Genomic DNA, 17,635 nt, shown 5'->3' on the forward strand with positions numbered 1-17,635 from the left:
TTTTGATACTGTCTCCCATGACCGTCCTGTAAACAAGCTAGGGAAAAGCAACCTAGACGGAGCTACTATAGGTGGGTGCATAACTGGTTGGAAAACTGCTTGGACTGTAGCCCACAAAAGCTTATGCTCAAATAAATTTGTTAGGGCTTGTCTATACTTACGTGCTGGTTCGGCAGCAGGCAATCGAACTTCTGGATTTGATTTATCACGTCTTGTCTGGACACGATAAATCGAACCCAGAAGTGCTCGCCGTCAACTCCGGTAATCCTGCTCGGCGAGAGGAGTACGCGGAGTCGACGGGGGAGCCTGCCTGCCGCGTCTGGACCACGGTAAGTTCGAACTAAGGTATGTCGACTTCAGCTACGTTATTCACATAGCTGAAGTTGCGTATCTTAGTTCGAATTGAGGGGTTAGTGTAGACCAGGCCTTAATCTCTAAGGTGCCACAGGTACTCCTGTTCTTTTTGTTCCCAGAGAGTAGTTATCAGTGGTTCAGTCATGCTAAAAGCGCATATTGAGTGGGGACCCACAGGGATCAGTTCTGGGTCTGGTTCTGTTCAATATCTTCACCAATGATTTAGATAATGGCATACAAAATACACGTATAAAGTTTGTGGATGATACCAAGCTGGGAGGGGTTGCAAGTGCTATGGAGGGTAGGATTATAAATCAAAATGATCTGGACAAACTGGAGAAATGATCTGAAGTAAATCGGATGAAATTCAATAAGGACAAATGCAGAGTGTTCCTTCCTAAGGCCTGGTCCGCACTAACCCCCCACTTCGAACTAAGATATGCAACTTCAGCTACGTGAATAACGTAGCTGAAGTCGAAGTACCTTAGTTCGAACTTACCACGGATCCAGACGCAGCAGGCAGGCTCCCCCGTTGACTCCGTGTACTCCTCTCGCCGAGCAGGAGTACCGGCATCGACGGCGAGCACTTCTGAGATCGATTTTATCGTGTCCAGACAAGACGCGATAAATCGAACCCAGAAGATCGATTGCTTACCGCCGGACCCGGAGGTAAGTATAGATGTACCCTAAGTAGAGTAATCTATTGCACATATACAGAATGGGAAATGACTGCCTAGGAAGGAGTACTGCGGAAAGGGATCTGGGGGTCGTAGTGGATCACAAGCTAAATAAGTCCAAAAAAAAAGCAAACATCATTCTAGGATGTATTAGCTTAGCAGGAGTGTTGTAAGCATGACACATGAAGTAATTCTTCCGCTCTACTCCGTGCTGATTAGGTCTCAGCTGGAGTATTGTGTCTAGTTCTGGGCACAACATTTCAGGAAAGATGTGGATAAATTTGAGAGAGTCCAGAGAAGAGCAGCAAAACTGATTAGGGGTCTAGAAAACATGACTTATGAGGGAAGATTGAAAAAAAAAAATGGGTCTATTTAGTCTGGAGAAGAGAAGACTGAGGAGGGACATAACAGTTTTCAAGTACATAAAAGGTTGTTACAAGGAGGAAGGAGAAATTGTTCTCTTTAACCTCTGAGGATAGGACAAAAAACAATGGGTTTAAATTGCAGCAAGGGCAGTTTAGGTTGGACATTAGGAAAAACTTCCTAACTGTCAGGGTGGTTAAGCACTGAAATAAATTGCCTAGGGAGGTTGTAGAATCTGTCATTGCAGATTTTTAAGAGCAGGTTAGACAAACCTGTCAGGGATGGTCTAGATAATACTTAGTCCTGCCATGGGACTGGACTAGATGACCTCTAGAGGTCCCTTCCAGTCCTATGATTCTATGACTGACTAGATAAAATCCCTCCCTGGAGGTGTAATCTCATTGGAGCCAGTGTTACACCAGGGATGGATTTGACCAGTATTGGTAGTTCCCCTGATTGTGCCTAGCTGTGGCATATACAGCAGTGCATCTAAGACTGCCTTCTGTATGCTGCATCTAAGGTAGTCAGACCACTGTACCTGTCTAGCAGGTGCTTCCTGTGAACGAGTCTCTTCCACAAGGACGTCATAGTACTCCTGCCTTTCCTCTAATCTAAAATGAATTGCTGAGGCTGAAAATACCTGTCTTGGGGGTGGGGGGCTAGAAACAAGCCCAGGAGCCAAATTCTTCCACTAGATGAGTACATGCAACTCTCACCAATTCCAATTATGAATTGTCTGTACAGCACAATGGGGCCATGATTGCTATTGGCACTGCCGTGACACTAATAAAGTGCAAATCTGAGGGCAGACTATTTGCTCAGGGTAGGCGATCCCTGTCGATAGTGCTGCCTGACTCCTGGGTTTCTATAAATGACACACATCGACCTCCTCATCTGTGCTCCCTGCCTACCAATCTGACCTCCGTTTCCCTTGCTTAGTTTTGCCAGAGCGAACAACTGAGCTCTAGACTCCTGGAGCAGCTACAGGCCAGTCAGACCAGCCTTCTGTGAGGTGGGCTGACGAGAGACCATCAGAATAGGTCACATGCAGCCTAAGCCAAACTGGACACCCTGCCTCTAAGAGCTGGAGGGTCTCCTTGCATTAGCTTGTGCCACCAGTCCCCTCTTGTCTGAGTCTCTAGCCTCTGCCAAGCCTGCCTGCAAATTCAGAAAGATTGAGCAGGGAACACCTGATGAGCAGAATTTCTGGGGCCAGTAGCAGATGCTGAGCAAGAGGTCGGAAGCCACGTGACTCTAACCATCCAGGAAAGTGCAGTTATAGCTCTGAGATGGGACTGAGAGGCAGCACAGTCACTTTCCTGGGGTGACACTTACAGGTGAAATAAGGGAAATGGCTCGACTTGAGCATCTTTACAAGGTACTGGAAGTGTGACCTCACTAGCGGCCAATCACAAAGCTTCAGCTGTGCTCAGCGTTCTGAAGCAAACCTCCTCAAGATGCAGTGAAATCTTGGCCCTGTTGAAGTCAATGGCAAAACTCCCGTTTGACTTTGAAGCCAACTGGCTTCTGTCCCCTGCTTGTGCCTCCTTTGCCCCTGGCTCCAATCTTAATCCCCGTGGCGCTCCAGAGAACTCTCTACAGCAACACGCAGTCCCACAATGCACTGCTAGCAATGAAATAATGCCTTGTAATGTAACGTTTGACAGACGGATTCACCAAATCAATCCTATTAAATGAGTGCAGGTCTCTAGGCATTTAATTGCGGGCTCTGTAGAGACAATTAATGTCTAATGCATCATTCTTTAAAATCGTTCTAAGGCCAGGCTCGCTTTAACTGCATCAAGCTCCTTACGCGTCAGTCCGCATGGAAGTCCTTGCTGGCGGCTTTGGAAACTAGACGTGAGGCTTAGTACATGGCTTTCTAAAGCTGCAGCCCTGCAGGGAGAGGCTGGAGAACTTTGTAGGAGAAATTTCTGGACTAGCAAGGCAAACCAGGCATATGACTGTCCAGTGGAACTGCTTTCCCCCTTGTCTCTCTTCTTCCCTGCCCATTTTGATGGGGGAGGTTTTCTGTTCTACAAGGCATGATAAGAATGGGGGTCTGTAACTACCCAGATATGTCGGGGGGGGGGGGGGGAAGAAGAGGCAGGTTTTAAATATAGGACCAATCTGTAAATCTAGCGCTGCTGACGTAAGTGGGCACAGATCCATTGAGGCTGATAGTTATGGCCCGTGATTTTCCCACTTAGGTTCCAGGGCTGCTGTACATCACTGGCAACCCTTCCAGACTCTGCTGCAGGGCACAGACCCAAAGGCAAGGGGACGCGGGCTGTTGGAGGAAGCCTGTCTGGTTGTGGGTTTCTTTCCTTTAACTAACCCCAGGTTTCTAAGGCTTCTCGTCAGCTCCCTGTAACTTTCAGGGATAAGCAGGACAGCAGGCCAGTGTGTGGGCTGGAGGTAAATCTGGGTTTGTAATGAGGGTGCCAAGGTGCATCCATCCCGCTGGATACTGAACTAGCCACGGAGGAAGGCTGACTCACCGTGACCCTCCTGTTCCTTGTCCCAGCAGGTTCGTTCCGTGGCTTGTTGCCGTCGGCCCTCAGGATGAAGAGGAACCTGGTCTGCTGGTCGCTCGTTGTCTTCCTCGCAGTGAGTACAATATCATCCTGTGTGCGTTCTGGTCAGCACGGCCCAGGCTGGCTGCACCCCATCGCACACCAGCATGGGGAAGTGGTATAAAGCGGTGGCTGTGAATGCTCAAGTATCCCCCAGACCGTGGAGAGCGGGGGTGAGGGGGGGAGTCGTCTGTAATGGAGAGTCAGGCAGGCTGCAGGGGAGAAAGCTCTTGTGTTGAGCGGGGTGAGGCTGGGTGAAGAGGCAGAGAGGAAGTTGATATTGGAGGATGGGAGTGGGGAAGGCCAGGAGAGAGGCTGGGGTAAGCCGATGGAGGGGACTAAACCCAGGCAACCGAGCAAGAGTGACCATAAAACCAAGCTGCAGTGTATCTCGGCGCCACATGCTCTGCTGTCTGCTTTCCCAGCCTGAAGCCACACAGACAGGCCCGTGCTACCACACAGAGCCCTGCTGAAGTCAGCTAGCCTGTATACAGGCACCCAGGGCCACCCACACCAATCTGACAGAAGCCTCTGGGCTTCTAACTGTACAGTCTCTGGGCAGGGAGCTCTTCTCCTTACTAGTCTGATCCTACCCAGAGTTCTCTTCTTCACCGCCTTCCAGCCTCTGGGCTCCCTCTAGGCAGCCTAGCCACATGGTCTTTTTCAGCAGTGTCCTAATTCCGCCTGCATCATACCAAGTCCCCCAGACCCACAGCTCCTGCCCCAGAGCTGAAGGGGTTGTGGTCATGCCCACTCGCTGCCTGTCACCTCTCTTGGAGGCACGCAACGCCCTGGTTCCGTTATCAATACTCAAGTGGTAGCGTGATTATAAATGAGCGTTGATGCTTATCACGTGACTGCTCTGACATGGCTGGTTCAGGAGCGATTCCTCCCTGCCCTGGCTGTGAAGCCACTTCAGAGACCCTCTGCTAAGAGATAATGGTAGGGATCTAGCAGGCTGTGCTTCTGTAATAGGCCTTCAGCCTCCCTCATGCTCTCCCCAGCCTCCTCTTACTAAATACTGGACATTGCTAGAAAAGGTCACACTGGAGCATCCTAAGACTGAGACTTTTATCTCTGGCTCTGGCTGCAGGGAAGCAGCAGGGGTGTGTGTGTGTGGGGGGGAGGAAATGCAAGAGAAATGAGGCTAAAATAATCTGTTTCAGCTGCCCCTGGAGACCACCCAAAATAAGACTCTGCCCCTTGCTTCCTTAGGGTGAAGCCTGACAGGGCTGGGAAATTGGCTGGGAAGGAGGCTTGTGTGGGGCCAGTGGTGCTGAGGGAGAATTGCACAGATCCCCTGGCTGTGTGTGTGTGTGTGTGTGTGTGTGTGTGGTTTTTTTAAGGCATGCTGCAGGACAGGAAGGCCTAGAACAGGGGGCTGCTGCTCTCCTCAGCATGGTTAGGGAAGTGTGCGTGTAGTCCATTGTAACCCCCTCCTCGACACCCCCCCCCCCCGGTGCCCAACGTGCTGCCTGGACACAGGAGCTGGCGGGGTTCAGTCTGGACTTAGGGGGGCTGGAGCTGGATGCCCCTAGGGAGGAGGCCATGCCAAGGAGTGAGTGTGTGTGTGTATGTGAGGCAGCTGCTGGTGCAAGGGGGTCCCTCCTTGTCTGGCTGTCGCAGCCTGTCTGGGTGCTGCGGGAGCCGTGCTGTGGGAGGGTGCTGTGCCCAGGCTGACGGGCCGGAAGGAGGGCGGCTGTGATGTGTGGAAAGGGGGTGTTTGGTTGAGAGGGAAATAACAGGCATTTTACTTCAGAAGTCAAAGGGTTAATCCCCCCGCTCCCCACACAAACACTCTCCCCCCGCCTTGCTGCTTGAAATACACAGCAGGGGAGGCCTGGAAAAGCAGGGAGCTGCCATGCTGGGCACCAGAAGGCTGTGGGCCCAGGTCTGTCCTGGCCTGAGAGCAAGGGGTGAAAGGAACTTAAAGGACTTGCTGGTACTCTGGAGTCCTGAGGAGGGGCGTGGCCTCCACTGGAGGAGGCAGGGCCTTTAAATCCCAAGGCCCTTTAAATCAGGGCTGGGGCTGTGGTAGCAGCAGCTGGGAGCCCCAAGCCCTTTAAATCACCCCCTAAGCTCCCAGCTGCAGAGGTGTCTGGGAGCCCTGGGGTTTGGGGGTGATTTAAAGGGGGCGATTTAAAGGGCCCGGGGCTCCGGCTGCCGCTACCCTCCAGGGCCCTTTAAATTGTCTCTGGAGCCCTGCTGCTGGAGCCCTGGGGTGGCGGCAGCGGCAGGTCTTCAGTAGCTATTTAAAGGGCCCAGGGTGCTAGAGGCAGCAGGAGCCCTGAACCCTTTCAATAGCTACCAGAGCCCTGCTACCGCTACCCCAGGGCTCCGGCAGGCTCTGGGGGCTATTTAAAGGGCCCAGGCCCTTTAAATTGTCCCTGGAGCCCTGGGGTAGTGGCAGTGGGGCTCCAGCGGGGATTTAAAGGGCCCAGGGCGGTAGCGGCGGCAGGAGCCCTGGGCCCTTTAAATCGCCACTCAAGCACCGCTGCCGTTACCCCAGGGCTCTGGCAGCGGGGCTCTGGTGGCAATTTAAAGGGCCCTGGGCTCCAGCCCTTTAAATTGCTGCCTCAGGAAGCCAGTCCACCCCGGTATGGTGCACCAGCTCTTGCCGGCAGGGGTGGCAGGTTTGTAGAAATTTTAGAGGTGCCCAGAACCTGCCCCTGCCCAAACTCAGCTCCACCCCCCACCTGCCCAAGGCTCTGGGAGGGAGTTTGGGTGGGGGAGGAGGTCTGGGATGCAGGCCCTGGGCTGGGGCAGAGGACAGGGGTGCAGGTTCTGGGAGGGAGTTTGGGGATAAGAGGGGGGTGCAAAGGGAGGGGGTGCAGGGATGAGGGCTGTGGGGTGAGGCTGGGGATGAGGGGTTTGTGTGGGAGGGGACTCAGGGCTGAGGCAAAGGGTTAGGGTGCATGGGGATGAGGGCTCTGTCTGGGGCTGGAGATGAGGGGTTTGGGGTGTTGGAGAGGCTCAGGGCTAGGACAGAGGGATGAGGGCTCTGGCTGGGGGTGTGGACTCTAGGGTGGGGCAGGGCTGGGGATGAATTTGGGGTGCAAGTAGGCTGCCCTGGTACTGGAGAGGACTCCCCTCCTCCTCCTGCCCTCTCCCTGCCGGCAGCAGCGAGCTCTGTGGTAGGGATCCCCTTCTGCCCCCCCGGCAGCATACTCACCCCCCCACTGTCACTGCACACGCTCCTAGGGCCCCTCTCAGGTCCAGGAATCCCCCTCGCCTCCCCTGTGGTGGGTGCCATGCTGGGGGGGGGGGGGGGGAGGCTGCCATCACTTGTGTGCCTCCTCCCCTGCTGCTGTCCCTCACTGTAGCCTCACTGGGGGTGGGGGATGGAGGTGCCCCTTGCCCAGCATGGGGCAAGAGCAGTGACTGCGGGCAGTGGGGGCGGCTGTACTGGTGGAGGGTCCCACCGGAAAATGAAAGGGTCTGAGGGGGAAGGGCAGCCTGCCCTGGCAGTACTGGTGGGGGGGGCACTAGGACCCTGCGGTGGCAGTTAATGCAGGCAGGCAGCATGGAGCTTCAGGGGAGAGAAACTGGAAGGGAGGTGCATGGGGGGCAGCAAAGGGGGGCCACCCACACTCAGGGGGTCAGCAGGTGGGCCCAGGCGGGAGACCCGGCCCCAAACATTCGTGGAGCCAGGGCCCCGGACCCTCAATATTGCTGGAGTCGGAGAGGGGGAGAGTGCTCCATTTTCTTGCCAGTAGCTACTGCACTTTTTCTTACCGGTCCTCCGTACCGGCTTGCTTTCACCTCTGCCGAGAGCCTTTATCCCTGAGCTCATCTCCCCATTCAGTAGAGACGCGGAGGCAGAACTCAGCATCGGGTTTGCTGCAATATCTATAAATCGATGTGGCGGCTCCGGCTCGATCCCTTTAAAAGCTGTGGACAGAGGGTCCCATTGGCCTGCCGCTCCACTCACTCATCTGCCCTGAGGCACTGCTGAGGGACAGGAAGGGGCGGCCATTACCCTGGTTATGGCTGGCCTGCTGCCCCAAGGCGCATCCTGTGGACAAAGTGGAAGTGCTGAGGGGAATTCCTGACTGTGCTGTGCCCCTTGCCTATCCCTGATTACCCTTGGCTGGGAAGTGATGGCCCTGGGCAAATGCAAAGCATTAGGTCAGAGCTGAGCTGTGCTGGCTGATAAGTAGCTGGTCCTGACTGCTGTGGTAAGAGAACAGGTTCCCGAAATCTGCCCTGCTGGTGGGGATAGTTTCGTGGCTTGCTGCTCTGTGTACTCTGGCGCTGGGAAGTGTTGCAGACAGCAGAGCCCAGCGTGCTCCACTTGAAAACAGATGCGGTTCCCTGTCTCACTGCTGCAATGTTCTATTCCCATCCTCAGTTATGCTGTGGGAGGAGACCGCGTTTGGAGGGTTAAAACAGGGATCAGGGCTGAGGTTTTGGTGTCAGCGGTGTGATTCACTCAGCCCAGATAGTAACCATTCTATAAAATCAGCTGACCTCTGCTCAGACCAGGCTGGTAGGGCCCATCCAGCTTTGGAACCGACCCAAGAATAGGGGTTCAGATGAGAGGATCTGGGCTTGCCCCATTCTTCCCTCCCTTAGTTATATTAACCTGGCTCTCCACAATGCCTTCCTGGTGAGAATCTCAAAGCACTTTGCAAATTGACAATTAGTTAATAACCAATGACTCCCTGGCTTCTTCCTGAGCTGCTGGATGGAGACAGGCTATGGTTTTGACCTTTTATAGCTTAGTACCCAAGATGTAAGAGAGACTGGTTCTCTTCCCAGTGCAGCTGTAATCAATATGGTATGCTCAGGTTGGAGCACCTATATAAGGGAGTTGCTGGCAGGGCAAAATGCTCCTTGCAGCCTTCTTAGTTCTGAAATTCACTCCCTATCTTTGGTCTTCCAGAGCCCATATTTAAAGGGGCACTACAATTTTTTTTTTTAATTGGCTTTACATTCTTTTTGGCTTCTTTGTCAGGCCTTTTTTATCCCTCATAGTCTGTTTTAGTTTTCTTAATTTTTTCCCCCTTACTTGTTTTAATATATTTTTAACCAAAACCACCTTATCTAGTTTGGTTGGAGGATCTTTTGGAGGTTTTTGGAATGTCTGAGCGCTTAGAACACCCTCCTTTCATTAAGGTGCATTTTTAACAGACTTCTTTTCTCCAGAGATTCTGCTAGTCATTTGGAATTAGATAGTTGTAACCCACAGCGCGTTTACTGTCGTCATGACTAAAACTCCCTTTGCTTTCAGTCTCGTGAGATTAGAACCTAATTTTTGTTTTTTTCACTTGCCATAGTTTTCTAGGGTAGAGAAGACCTGAATTTCCTGTTTTTGCGTTTTGTTTTAAGCAAAGAAACGCAGGCAAAGAAACTGAATGAAAATCCTTTCAGGCCACCTTCAAAGGTTGTAAAGAAGCCAAACAAGGGCTTCAAGGCCAATTTTGTTCTGTTTTGCATTACCTTTAACTCTCTCTCAGCCGGCATAAATTGCCTCCGCTCTGAGAATTGATAGCAGCTGAGGGTCTGGTGTTCTGAGCCTTGACTTGCCCATCTGTCAGTGAGCTACTTATCTGCTGGACAGGAGTTCTCTGCAGGTGCTGCAGAAGCACACAGCCATGATCAGAACTGAAATGATCTCTTCAGGCTGGCCACTGATGCTGCATGTAACTCTTTTTGTGTTTCCCTGAGCTTGGCGTGTGACACTAGCCCGTCCAGTTTCACTTCCTGGTTCTCCTGCACTAGCTATTGTGCTAGAAAGTGTTGCACACCCCTTGCTGGGGATTCCTGAAACTTATCAGCCTGGATTGTGCCTCTCCGTTTAGTGACATGGGGGGGGGGTCTCTAGCCTAAACTGGGGACCAACGCTTGTGAATGACATCTCCTTTCCATAGGCTATGCCATCCCAGATCAAGCCACTGGGCCGTCCAGCCTCACGTTTCCTGTTCCTAAGAGGAAGGGCTATCCTAACGCTCCTAGCTGCAGTGCTGCAGCTGGGCATAGCAAGGGCGTAGCAATACTGGCATTCAGGAGGCTGGATCTGCTGTATGGGGGGGGAGAACGTAGCTGGAGAACATGAAAGGAGCAAGTGACTAGAGCTGCCTCTTGGAGAAACACAGGGCCAAGCAAATGCCCGCTAGAACAGGCTCGGTGAGTGCTGTCACAAGGCTCCCACCTTCCGATCTATTTCTGTCCAGGGCCGAGTGGTGGCTTCTGAAGTGACCAGTACCGCGCTCGGTCTCTGCAAGAGCCGCTGCCCCCGCTTTTGTGCCGATAAGTAGCCTAAAGCTCTCCTGGTGCTTTGTTTGCTTGTGCAGGGGTTGTCTGGCAGCGCTTTTATCTGGTAGTGTGGCTGGGAGGGGGAGTTGGCAGGTGGAGGGATTGTTCCTGTTCCTGCCTTGCCCCAGGGTTGTCAGGGACGCCAGCTGTCTGCAGCTCTTCTCTCCGCTTCCCCAGAGGCGGCTGTAGCTACCACATCCCACCTGCAGGGAGTGGGATAGGAGTTTGCCCCCTCACCCTGACTTGACTGGCTCCGTAGTCAGAGGGTGACACAGGCTGCCTATAACCTACCTAAACCAACGCATTTGGGTCTAATGAGCATCTTGCTTTGGCCCTTGGGCTCGGATCCAAGTCAGAATCAGAGCTATCAGTGCAGCTGGGCCCTCCCTGTTCCGTGCTAGTGGCTGCTAGTGGGTGGCTGCCAGGGTTAGTAAGTTCCTGCTGGAACCGTATGGCCCCAGCCACTATCCAGCAGAGTCAAGCCCAGCTCTGGGGGCAGAGGGGAGCAGAGAGCCAGTCCCAGGACTGTGTGGCGTAGGCTGTGTGCAGTCAAGTTGAAGCCGTGTCATTCCCAGGATGTTCTGCTCCTGAGGGAATTCTGCGCCTAAAAATGATGCGCACAATATTTTAAAATTCTGCAAAACTTTATTTGTCGATTAAAATGTGGCTCCAGCATGGCAGTGGGGAGCACAGGCCACTGGCTGCATTGAGGTGGGAGATCACTCTGAAGCCCCCACCTCCCCCAGTACAGGGACTTGGCTGAGAGGCTGCACCTGACCCTGACACAGTGCAAGGGCCGGGCCTGCCCCAGAACACGCTGGCGTCCTGCCCCTCTGCGCCAGGCGCACCAGGTGTGGCTGGGCAGGCTCAGCCCAGCAGGATCCAAATGTGGAGGGGAGTAGTGTGTGTGTGTGTGTGGGGGGGGGGGGGGGAATCCAGGTGTGGGGTGAGAGGTTTCTGTGTGGGGCCATCTGGGTGCGGGCAGCTCAGTGGGAGATCTGGATACACAGGGGCTCGGGTGCAGGGGCAACAGGGCTCAGTGGGGGGGGTCTGGGTGTGGGGAGATGGGGCTCGGTGGTGGGGTTCAGGTGTAGGGGGTAGGGCTTGTCAAGGTGAGGGTTCGATGGGCCTACTTAACAGGGGAGCCTTAGCTGCTGCCAAGTGGACGCTGCATGCCTGCTTCCCCCCCATGATTCCCCTATCCCCCTCCCCTCACTCCCACGTCCCACCCCCCAGCCCCACCGCGGGCACTCTGTTGCACAGAAAACAGGAAGGCTCCCAGCACACAGAAGGGGAACACGACTGCCCCTAGGACCCAGGAGGCTGCATTCAGCTGCATTGCAGCCTCCTTCAGCTGGGCGGCTCTGCGCTTGCAGAAATGAGGTTGGGGGGGGGGGGCAGCATCATGTAACCCTGTGCCCCCCATGCCTCGCCTCTGGGGGAGACAATGGCTCCCCAAAAACTTCACCCATAGTAATCTTCCCCCCACCACCACTACCACCACCCCCCCTTGCACGGCTTCCCTGTTTTCTGCAGGGAAGCCAGGGAATTCTGCGGGGTGGGGGTGTTTTCTATGGGTGCGCAGTCATGCAGAATCCCCCAGGAGTAATGTTAGAGAGACACGGTGGGTGAGGTTTCTTTTATTGGACCAGCTTCTGTTGTCCTGTTGTCCAGCCTGAGGTTCAGCTCCGTGTGGCTCGAAAGCTCGTCTCTCACCAACAGAAGTTGGTCCAATAAGATCTCCCCTCCCCTGCCCTGGCTCTCTGGGTGTTACATGGTCCTACCGCTGTCATCCTGCCTGAGCGCCCCTGGGGAGGCAGCGTGGCGGTGATGAAGTGGAAGGGGGCTGTTGGGGTTTTTGGCTGACCCTTTCCCAATACAAAAAGAAAGGGGAAGGGATGAAGAAAAATCAGGATCCTGAGACTGGCAACCCTCAGGGCCAATGGGGAGAGGCCAACACTCCAGGTCAGCCCGATGGGCAGGCAGGCCAGTGAGGGAGCCCAGGGCCCGCCCGCCGTGTGAGCTGGTGCTGCCTGACGCAGAGTAGGGTAGGGCAGAGTTAAGTCACTAAGTCTGGTATTTTTGTCAAGTGTCCATCGCGCAACATGGTGGTGCTGACCCCTGCCTGGGCCGTGTGAGGAACAGGCTGTGAACTTCCCTTATGTCCCAGAGACACTGGTTGTGGTGGTCCCTATGCCCATAGGGCGGGGCCCCTGTTCCTTTGACCTTTTTCCCCTATCTTTCTTATAGTTGCTGTTTAATAAATTGGAATTGGTTTGAACTTAATGTAGTGATCAGTGGGTCAGGGAAGTGGCCGGTGTGGAGAGTGTCCTGGAGTGGGGACACCCAAGCCCCTGTCCTAGATTGGGGGTCGAACCCCCCAGGAGTCGTGGGCCCAGCCTCGTCAGGGTTACAAGGACTCTGATGCACGGGAGGGAGGAAGAGGAGCCCTGGAGGTCAGGCAGGCCTCCGGGTAAAGAGAGTGGGAGCGAGGACTCGGATCCTTTCACTAGCCAATGCCACCGGGGTAGTGCAGAAGCCAGGAAAGTGCCCCCACAGTAGCGGGACCATTTCCCCACTTAGCTCAGGAAGCAGGCGGTGGAGGGCTGGCTCTTGTCTCCCAGTTGTGCTTATGGGAAGGGGTTGCTGGCTGTGTATCTGGGACACTGCTTGCGTTGCTGTTGCAGGCTTGCTGCAGGACAGAGTGCCATTGACACCGCCCCCCTCCCCGGGGGTGGGGGGGTTGAGGGAGAGACTTGTCCCAGTGGAATCCTGCTGAGGGCTGAGCTGGCAGGCTGGAGGTGCTCAGATACCAGGGTGATGGGCCTGGGCAAGCCAACTCTTCTGTAGCGTGGGGGCAGGTCCATCAGCCCCTCCCAATGTGCTGTGCTCACCTGCCTGCCCTGAAGGCAAAGCTACTCGTGTACTCTGTGGAGGTCACAGGCTGGGGGGGACTGGTCCTGCCTGGGTCCGTGTTGTCCAGCTAACTGTCCTCCCCCTCCAGCAATTATTTGTGGCGAGTGAGACGCCCTGCAAGCGACTCTGATGAAGCAACCTGGGGCCCACGTCTGTACCTGATGGGCATCAGGCTGCCCTGGAGATGTAAACCACTCCCAAAGGGAAGCAGTAGGAGCCTCCTGTCTGGAGACCCTTCCTATACGCATGGGTGTCATGTAGGGGGAAGCCCTGCCCAGCCTGGAGGTGGGAAAGGGACTAGCAATGACTTGCCTGGACTCTTCCCTTGCCAGCTGCTGCCAGCTCCTCCTAGCAGGCAGAAAATGCTCTTGGAGACTCTCTGGATGAGGGCCTTGGGGCCACCAAGCAGCAGCAGAAGACCATGGTGACTGTATCTCCTCCCAGTGCATGGATGGTGCCTCCTCCCAGTGGGAGGCTGGTCCCCACGGACTGTGAGCCCAGGAGAAGGGGTGGGAGCGTTGGGAAGCCGCAGCGCTCCCGGATTCCTATTGCTGCCTTGTCTCTTTTCAGCTGTTGAGCCGGCACCGGGCATGGGCGCTGGCATGTGGGGCGCAGGAATACTGGACCGTGGAGGGGGACTGTGCCCCCTGTGCGGAGTGTCCCCCCGGAGAGGAGCCGGATAGGGTAAGCCATTCTACCCCCTACTTAGCAACGGGCTGCGGGGCAGCAGCTTGAGCAGCGGTATTGCCCGGGAGTGGGATGGGGGTGTCTGTCCTGCCCAGCCCTTGATGCGATCAGGAAGCGCATGGCTCCGCGGATTGCCCTGGGAGGGTGGGGTGGAGAGTAAAGCCCTTTCACTGATTCAGACCCAGCCCAGTACAAACCAGGGGTTGGCGATGGGCGGCCTCTGTGTGGTGGGCTGCTGGAGCACTTCAGTACCAGTTAGCGCTGGTTGGCAGCCTGAGCAGAGAGGCTGTGGGTGGAACGGGCCATGGGGACTGATCTCTCCCTGCAGCTCACAGAAGAGACCCGTTGGCACAGAGAGGAGCTTGCCGCCCCGTAGGGGCGGCCAACGGGGCCAGCTCCTCTCCTGACTCCCTCTCCATTTGCTCTCCTGTAGAAGTGCGGCTCTGGGCAAGGCCTAGGCGTGACCTGTCGAGCCTGCTCTCCGGGCACCTTCTCGGCCAGCCACGGCACAGCGCCCTGCTTGCCTCAGACCGCCTGTGAGGCCAGGAAGAGGGTCCACGCCAGCCCTGGGACAGCCGCAGCAGACAGCCGGTGTGGAGGCTGCATGCCAGGGTAACTTTGCTTTGTGGCTTGCCCTCATGTGGGCAGTGCAGTGGGGATGGGAGTCGGGCCCATGCACAGAGCTGGGTGGCATCTGCAAATTGAGGGTCCCAATTCTTGCCAGCCTCCCGGGGGGTAACCGTGCGTGTAAGGACTTCAAAACGCTACAGTGGACAGGGCCCAAATCCAGCAGCTTTTGTGGATCTGGCTCTGAGCTGTTGGGCATAAGGGGTGGTTAGTGAGGGCCCGTCTGCAGGGTGTTACTAGATCGAAGACCAGCTTGCAGGCCTGGCTTAGCCCTGTCAAGTGGGAACGCTTCTGGCTGCCCGGCAACCTCAGTGCACCGTGGAGAGCAAATATCCAAGCTGCTGAGCAGGAAGGTGGTTGCCTGTGAGTGTTCGCGTGAGTCACTCGAAGGCACTTGGCTCAACTCCTCCAAGCCGGTATCCTTCAGGCAAGAGGGAGGAGAGAAACTCACTAGTTTAGTCCTCTCTTGCTCTGGGCTACTGACTAGCTCCAGAGCGGGTGAGTCTGGCCAATGCAAATCCAGTGAGTCAGAGATTTGGTGAAGGGGTGATGAGCATACACCTTCCTTTCCCTGCTGGGGGAAACTGTCTTGCACTTTGCTCTGAAAATGCTCTCCAAGCACTGTATAAACTAGCTAGAGATGGCTTTGCCCCACCACTAAATGCAGCCACTTCTGGGGTGGAACGTGGCAGATGCTTAGCAGTGCAGAGTAGGAAAGACAGCGAATAGCTTATGGCGTGCAGGGAACGTAACCTGCTTCCACTGTAGTCAGGCTTTGCCTGAACTGGAATTTTAGCAGCTGCCCCCGCCCCCAGAGAACGCCGGTGTGCTGTTTAACTGCCAGCCGTGGCCTCATCTGTGTTCGGTCCTTTGCTAACCTCTTTTGCTCTTGGCAGGTTTTACAGCCCTGAAGGAGAGACGGACTCAACAGCCGAATGCCTGCCATGCTCTTCTGCTCCCAAAGGCGTGCCGGGCTGCCCAGGTTAGTGTAAACAGTAAGAGGGGAACGGACACTACAGCCATCCCGCTCGGCGTTACCATGGGTCAGGGCCAAAAGGGAGGACGATCTCCTTTTGGGAGCCTCTGCTGCTCACTGAGACTGTGCAGTTCAGGGAGACGGAATTCGAATCACTACACGCATGGCCAGTCCTCTGCCCTGCTGGACCTGTGATCACCCCGGGCAGCCCTGCCGCTGCACAATCGCAGACCCAGCAGCTTAAGTTCCCTCTAAGCTGCGCGGCCATCAAGGGGCCTGGAGAGTAGAGAGGTAGGGGGTGGGCGGGGAGCAAGTTGGGGCGTGCCAGGCTGTGGCGGGGAGAGGCACCGCAGCCCCGGCCCCACCCTAGCACCCCAAACCCCTCACCCCAGAGCCTGCACCCCCAGCTGGAGCCCGCACCCCCTGCACCCCAACCCTCTGCCCCAGCCCTGAGTCCCCTCCCACACTCCAAACCCCTCGCCCCACTACAAGTCACCTCCATATTGGTGCATATAACAAAATTCATTCCGCCCATGGATCTAGAAAATTAGAGGGAACGTTGGCCAGCAGGCGCAGCTGGAGATGGTGGGAGTCAGAGAAGGGGGCACCCATCCGGACAGGGGACCAGTACTATCTGGACTGTAATACCTTTCTCTGCCTGTCTAGCAGAGACCAGGTGTGCTGCCGGGAAAGGAGAATGCCCATGATCTCCCAGAGAAGGGGGGAGCCTCCTTTAGGGGCAGATGACCATGTGTCCCGCCCTCTCAGGCAGCAGGGACAGTTCTGAGCTGCACAGGCAGACTAAGGAGTTATTTCACTCACCCCTGCTCTGGAAAACAAGGAAAGTGACCGCACACAATCAGTGAAAAGAGAAGCACTGAGGCGTTTTAAAGAGCAGGACAAAAGAGCATCTGAAACCTAAACCACCACTGAGGTGGGATCCCCCCAAGAGCCAGAGCAGTGCAAGTGCAGATCCCCACCGATCCCGGATGTGGTCTGCTGATCTGCTGGCAACTCGGGTAGAAAAAGCCCAACCTCTTGGCTCTGAGAATTGCCTGGCAGCTGGGAATGGCAGGGACTCCAGCATGCTCTCGGTCGCTCAGTTTGACTTGCACATTCTTCGAGCTATTTCAGTCCCACGGCGATTTATGCCTCCCCAGTAATGTATTTATAAAGCACTCTTTGTGCCAACGCTTCATTAAAGCACTTTGGCGGGTGCAATGCAGAATTCGCTAAAGGAGAAACTGCCTCAAATCCAATTGTTCTTCTGCAGACCTCTTGTTCCAGGTTGTCCTGATTGACATGTGAAGGGGCGGGATTGGAGTCCCGCTTTAAGTGCAGATCTTCACCTGCAGCGTCGCTGCCAACGCCTCTGGAGTTAGAGAAAGAGCTCTCCATGTGAGCTCCTTCGGCTAGGCATTGTCTCATGTTCAGAGTTTGCACAGGGCCTAGCCCAGCAAAGCTCTGGCCTCTAGGCGCTGTTGTAATACAAACAACGTGTTAAAGCAGGAGATCCCTGTAATGCAGCCACTTCTAGGGCGCAGCGCCTCAGCTATTGTCACAGCGCGCAGCAACGCCATTGCTGGGGACAGGAAAGGGGAGAACACCATGACTGACAGGACCTGCAAGGGGAATTTATGTAGATGGGGATTAGTTAGTGGGGCTGGTAACTATAATGGTAAAAACTCATAACTGCAGAGACACGTCTGGTCATGTAGATTGCCTGTTTGTACCACCAAGTCTACACGGTGTGCACAGTCAGGGCCAGGTGTGCATGCACCACATATCTGCCCAGTTGCATCCCAGGCGTGTGTGTGCCACCCACGTACACCAGGGCCACAATTCCAGGTGTTGGGTGGTGAGCTAGCTAGCTAGACATCTCCACATCCTCCTGCAAGGGCTCTCACTGCAGTCAGTGCAAGCTCCTCTCTCGGGGGCAGACCCTCCCCACCCGCGATGAGACTGCCAGAGTTCAGGTCTGGGGGCGTGCGGGGTTCATTGCAGGGGGTCACGTGGGGCTTGCTGGAAGGAAACGAACCCCGTCTGTAAAGTGTGATTCACGTGCGGACTCACCTGGGGTCAGGCTAGCCTGACACTCCCGGCTGCAGGGCGACAGCTCTCCAGCACCCGGGGCTGGGCATGGAGTGCCAACTGCGTCACAGGCCCCTCACAGAACGGCCCCTCAGTTACCCCAGACTGGG

The 17,635-nt window shown here is 55.3% G+C and overlaps 1 protein-coding gene across 1 annotated transcript in view; it reads left to right on the top strand.

The window, feature by feature from the left end:
* Positions 1-17,635, top strand: part of RELT (RELT TNF receptor) — a 79,997-nt gene that overhangs the window by 38,809 nt on the left and 23,553 nt on the right. The window contains exons 2-5 of the mRNA XM_054015867.1: positions 3,925-4,004; positions 13,715-13,828; positions 14,265-14,443; positions 15,355-15,440. Of these exons, the coding sequence (XP_053871842.1) occupies positions 3,960-4,004; positions 13,715-13,828; positions 14,265-14,443; positions 15,355-15,440 (424 nt within the window). The 5' untranslated portion in view covers positions 3,925-3,959. The remainder of the gene's footprint in view (positions 1-3,924; positions 4,005-13,714; positions 13,829-14,264; positions 14,444-15,354; positions 15,441-17,635) is intronic.

This window comes from Malaclemys terrapin, chromosome 1, assembly GCF_027887155.1.
Source record: "Malaclemys terrapin pileata isolate rMalTer1 chromosome 1, rMalTer1.hap1, whole genome shotgun sequence".
Lineage (NCBI taxonomy): Eukaryota > Metazoa > Chordata > Testudines > Emydidae > Malaclemys > Malaclemys terrapin.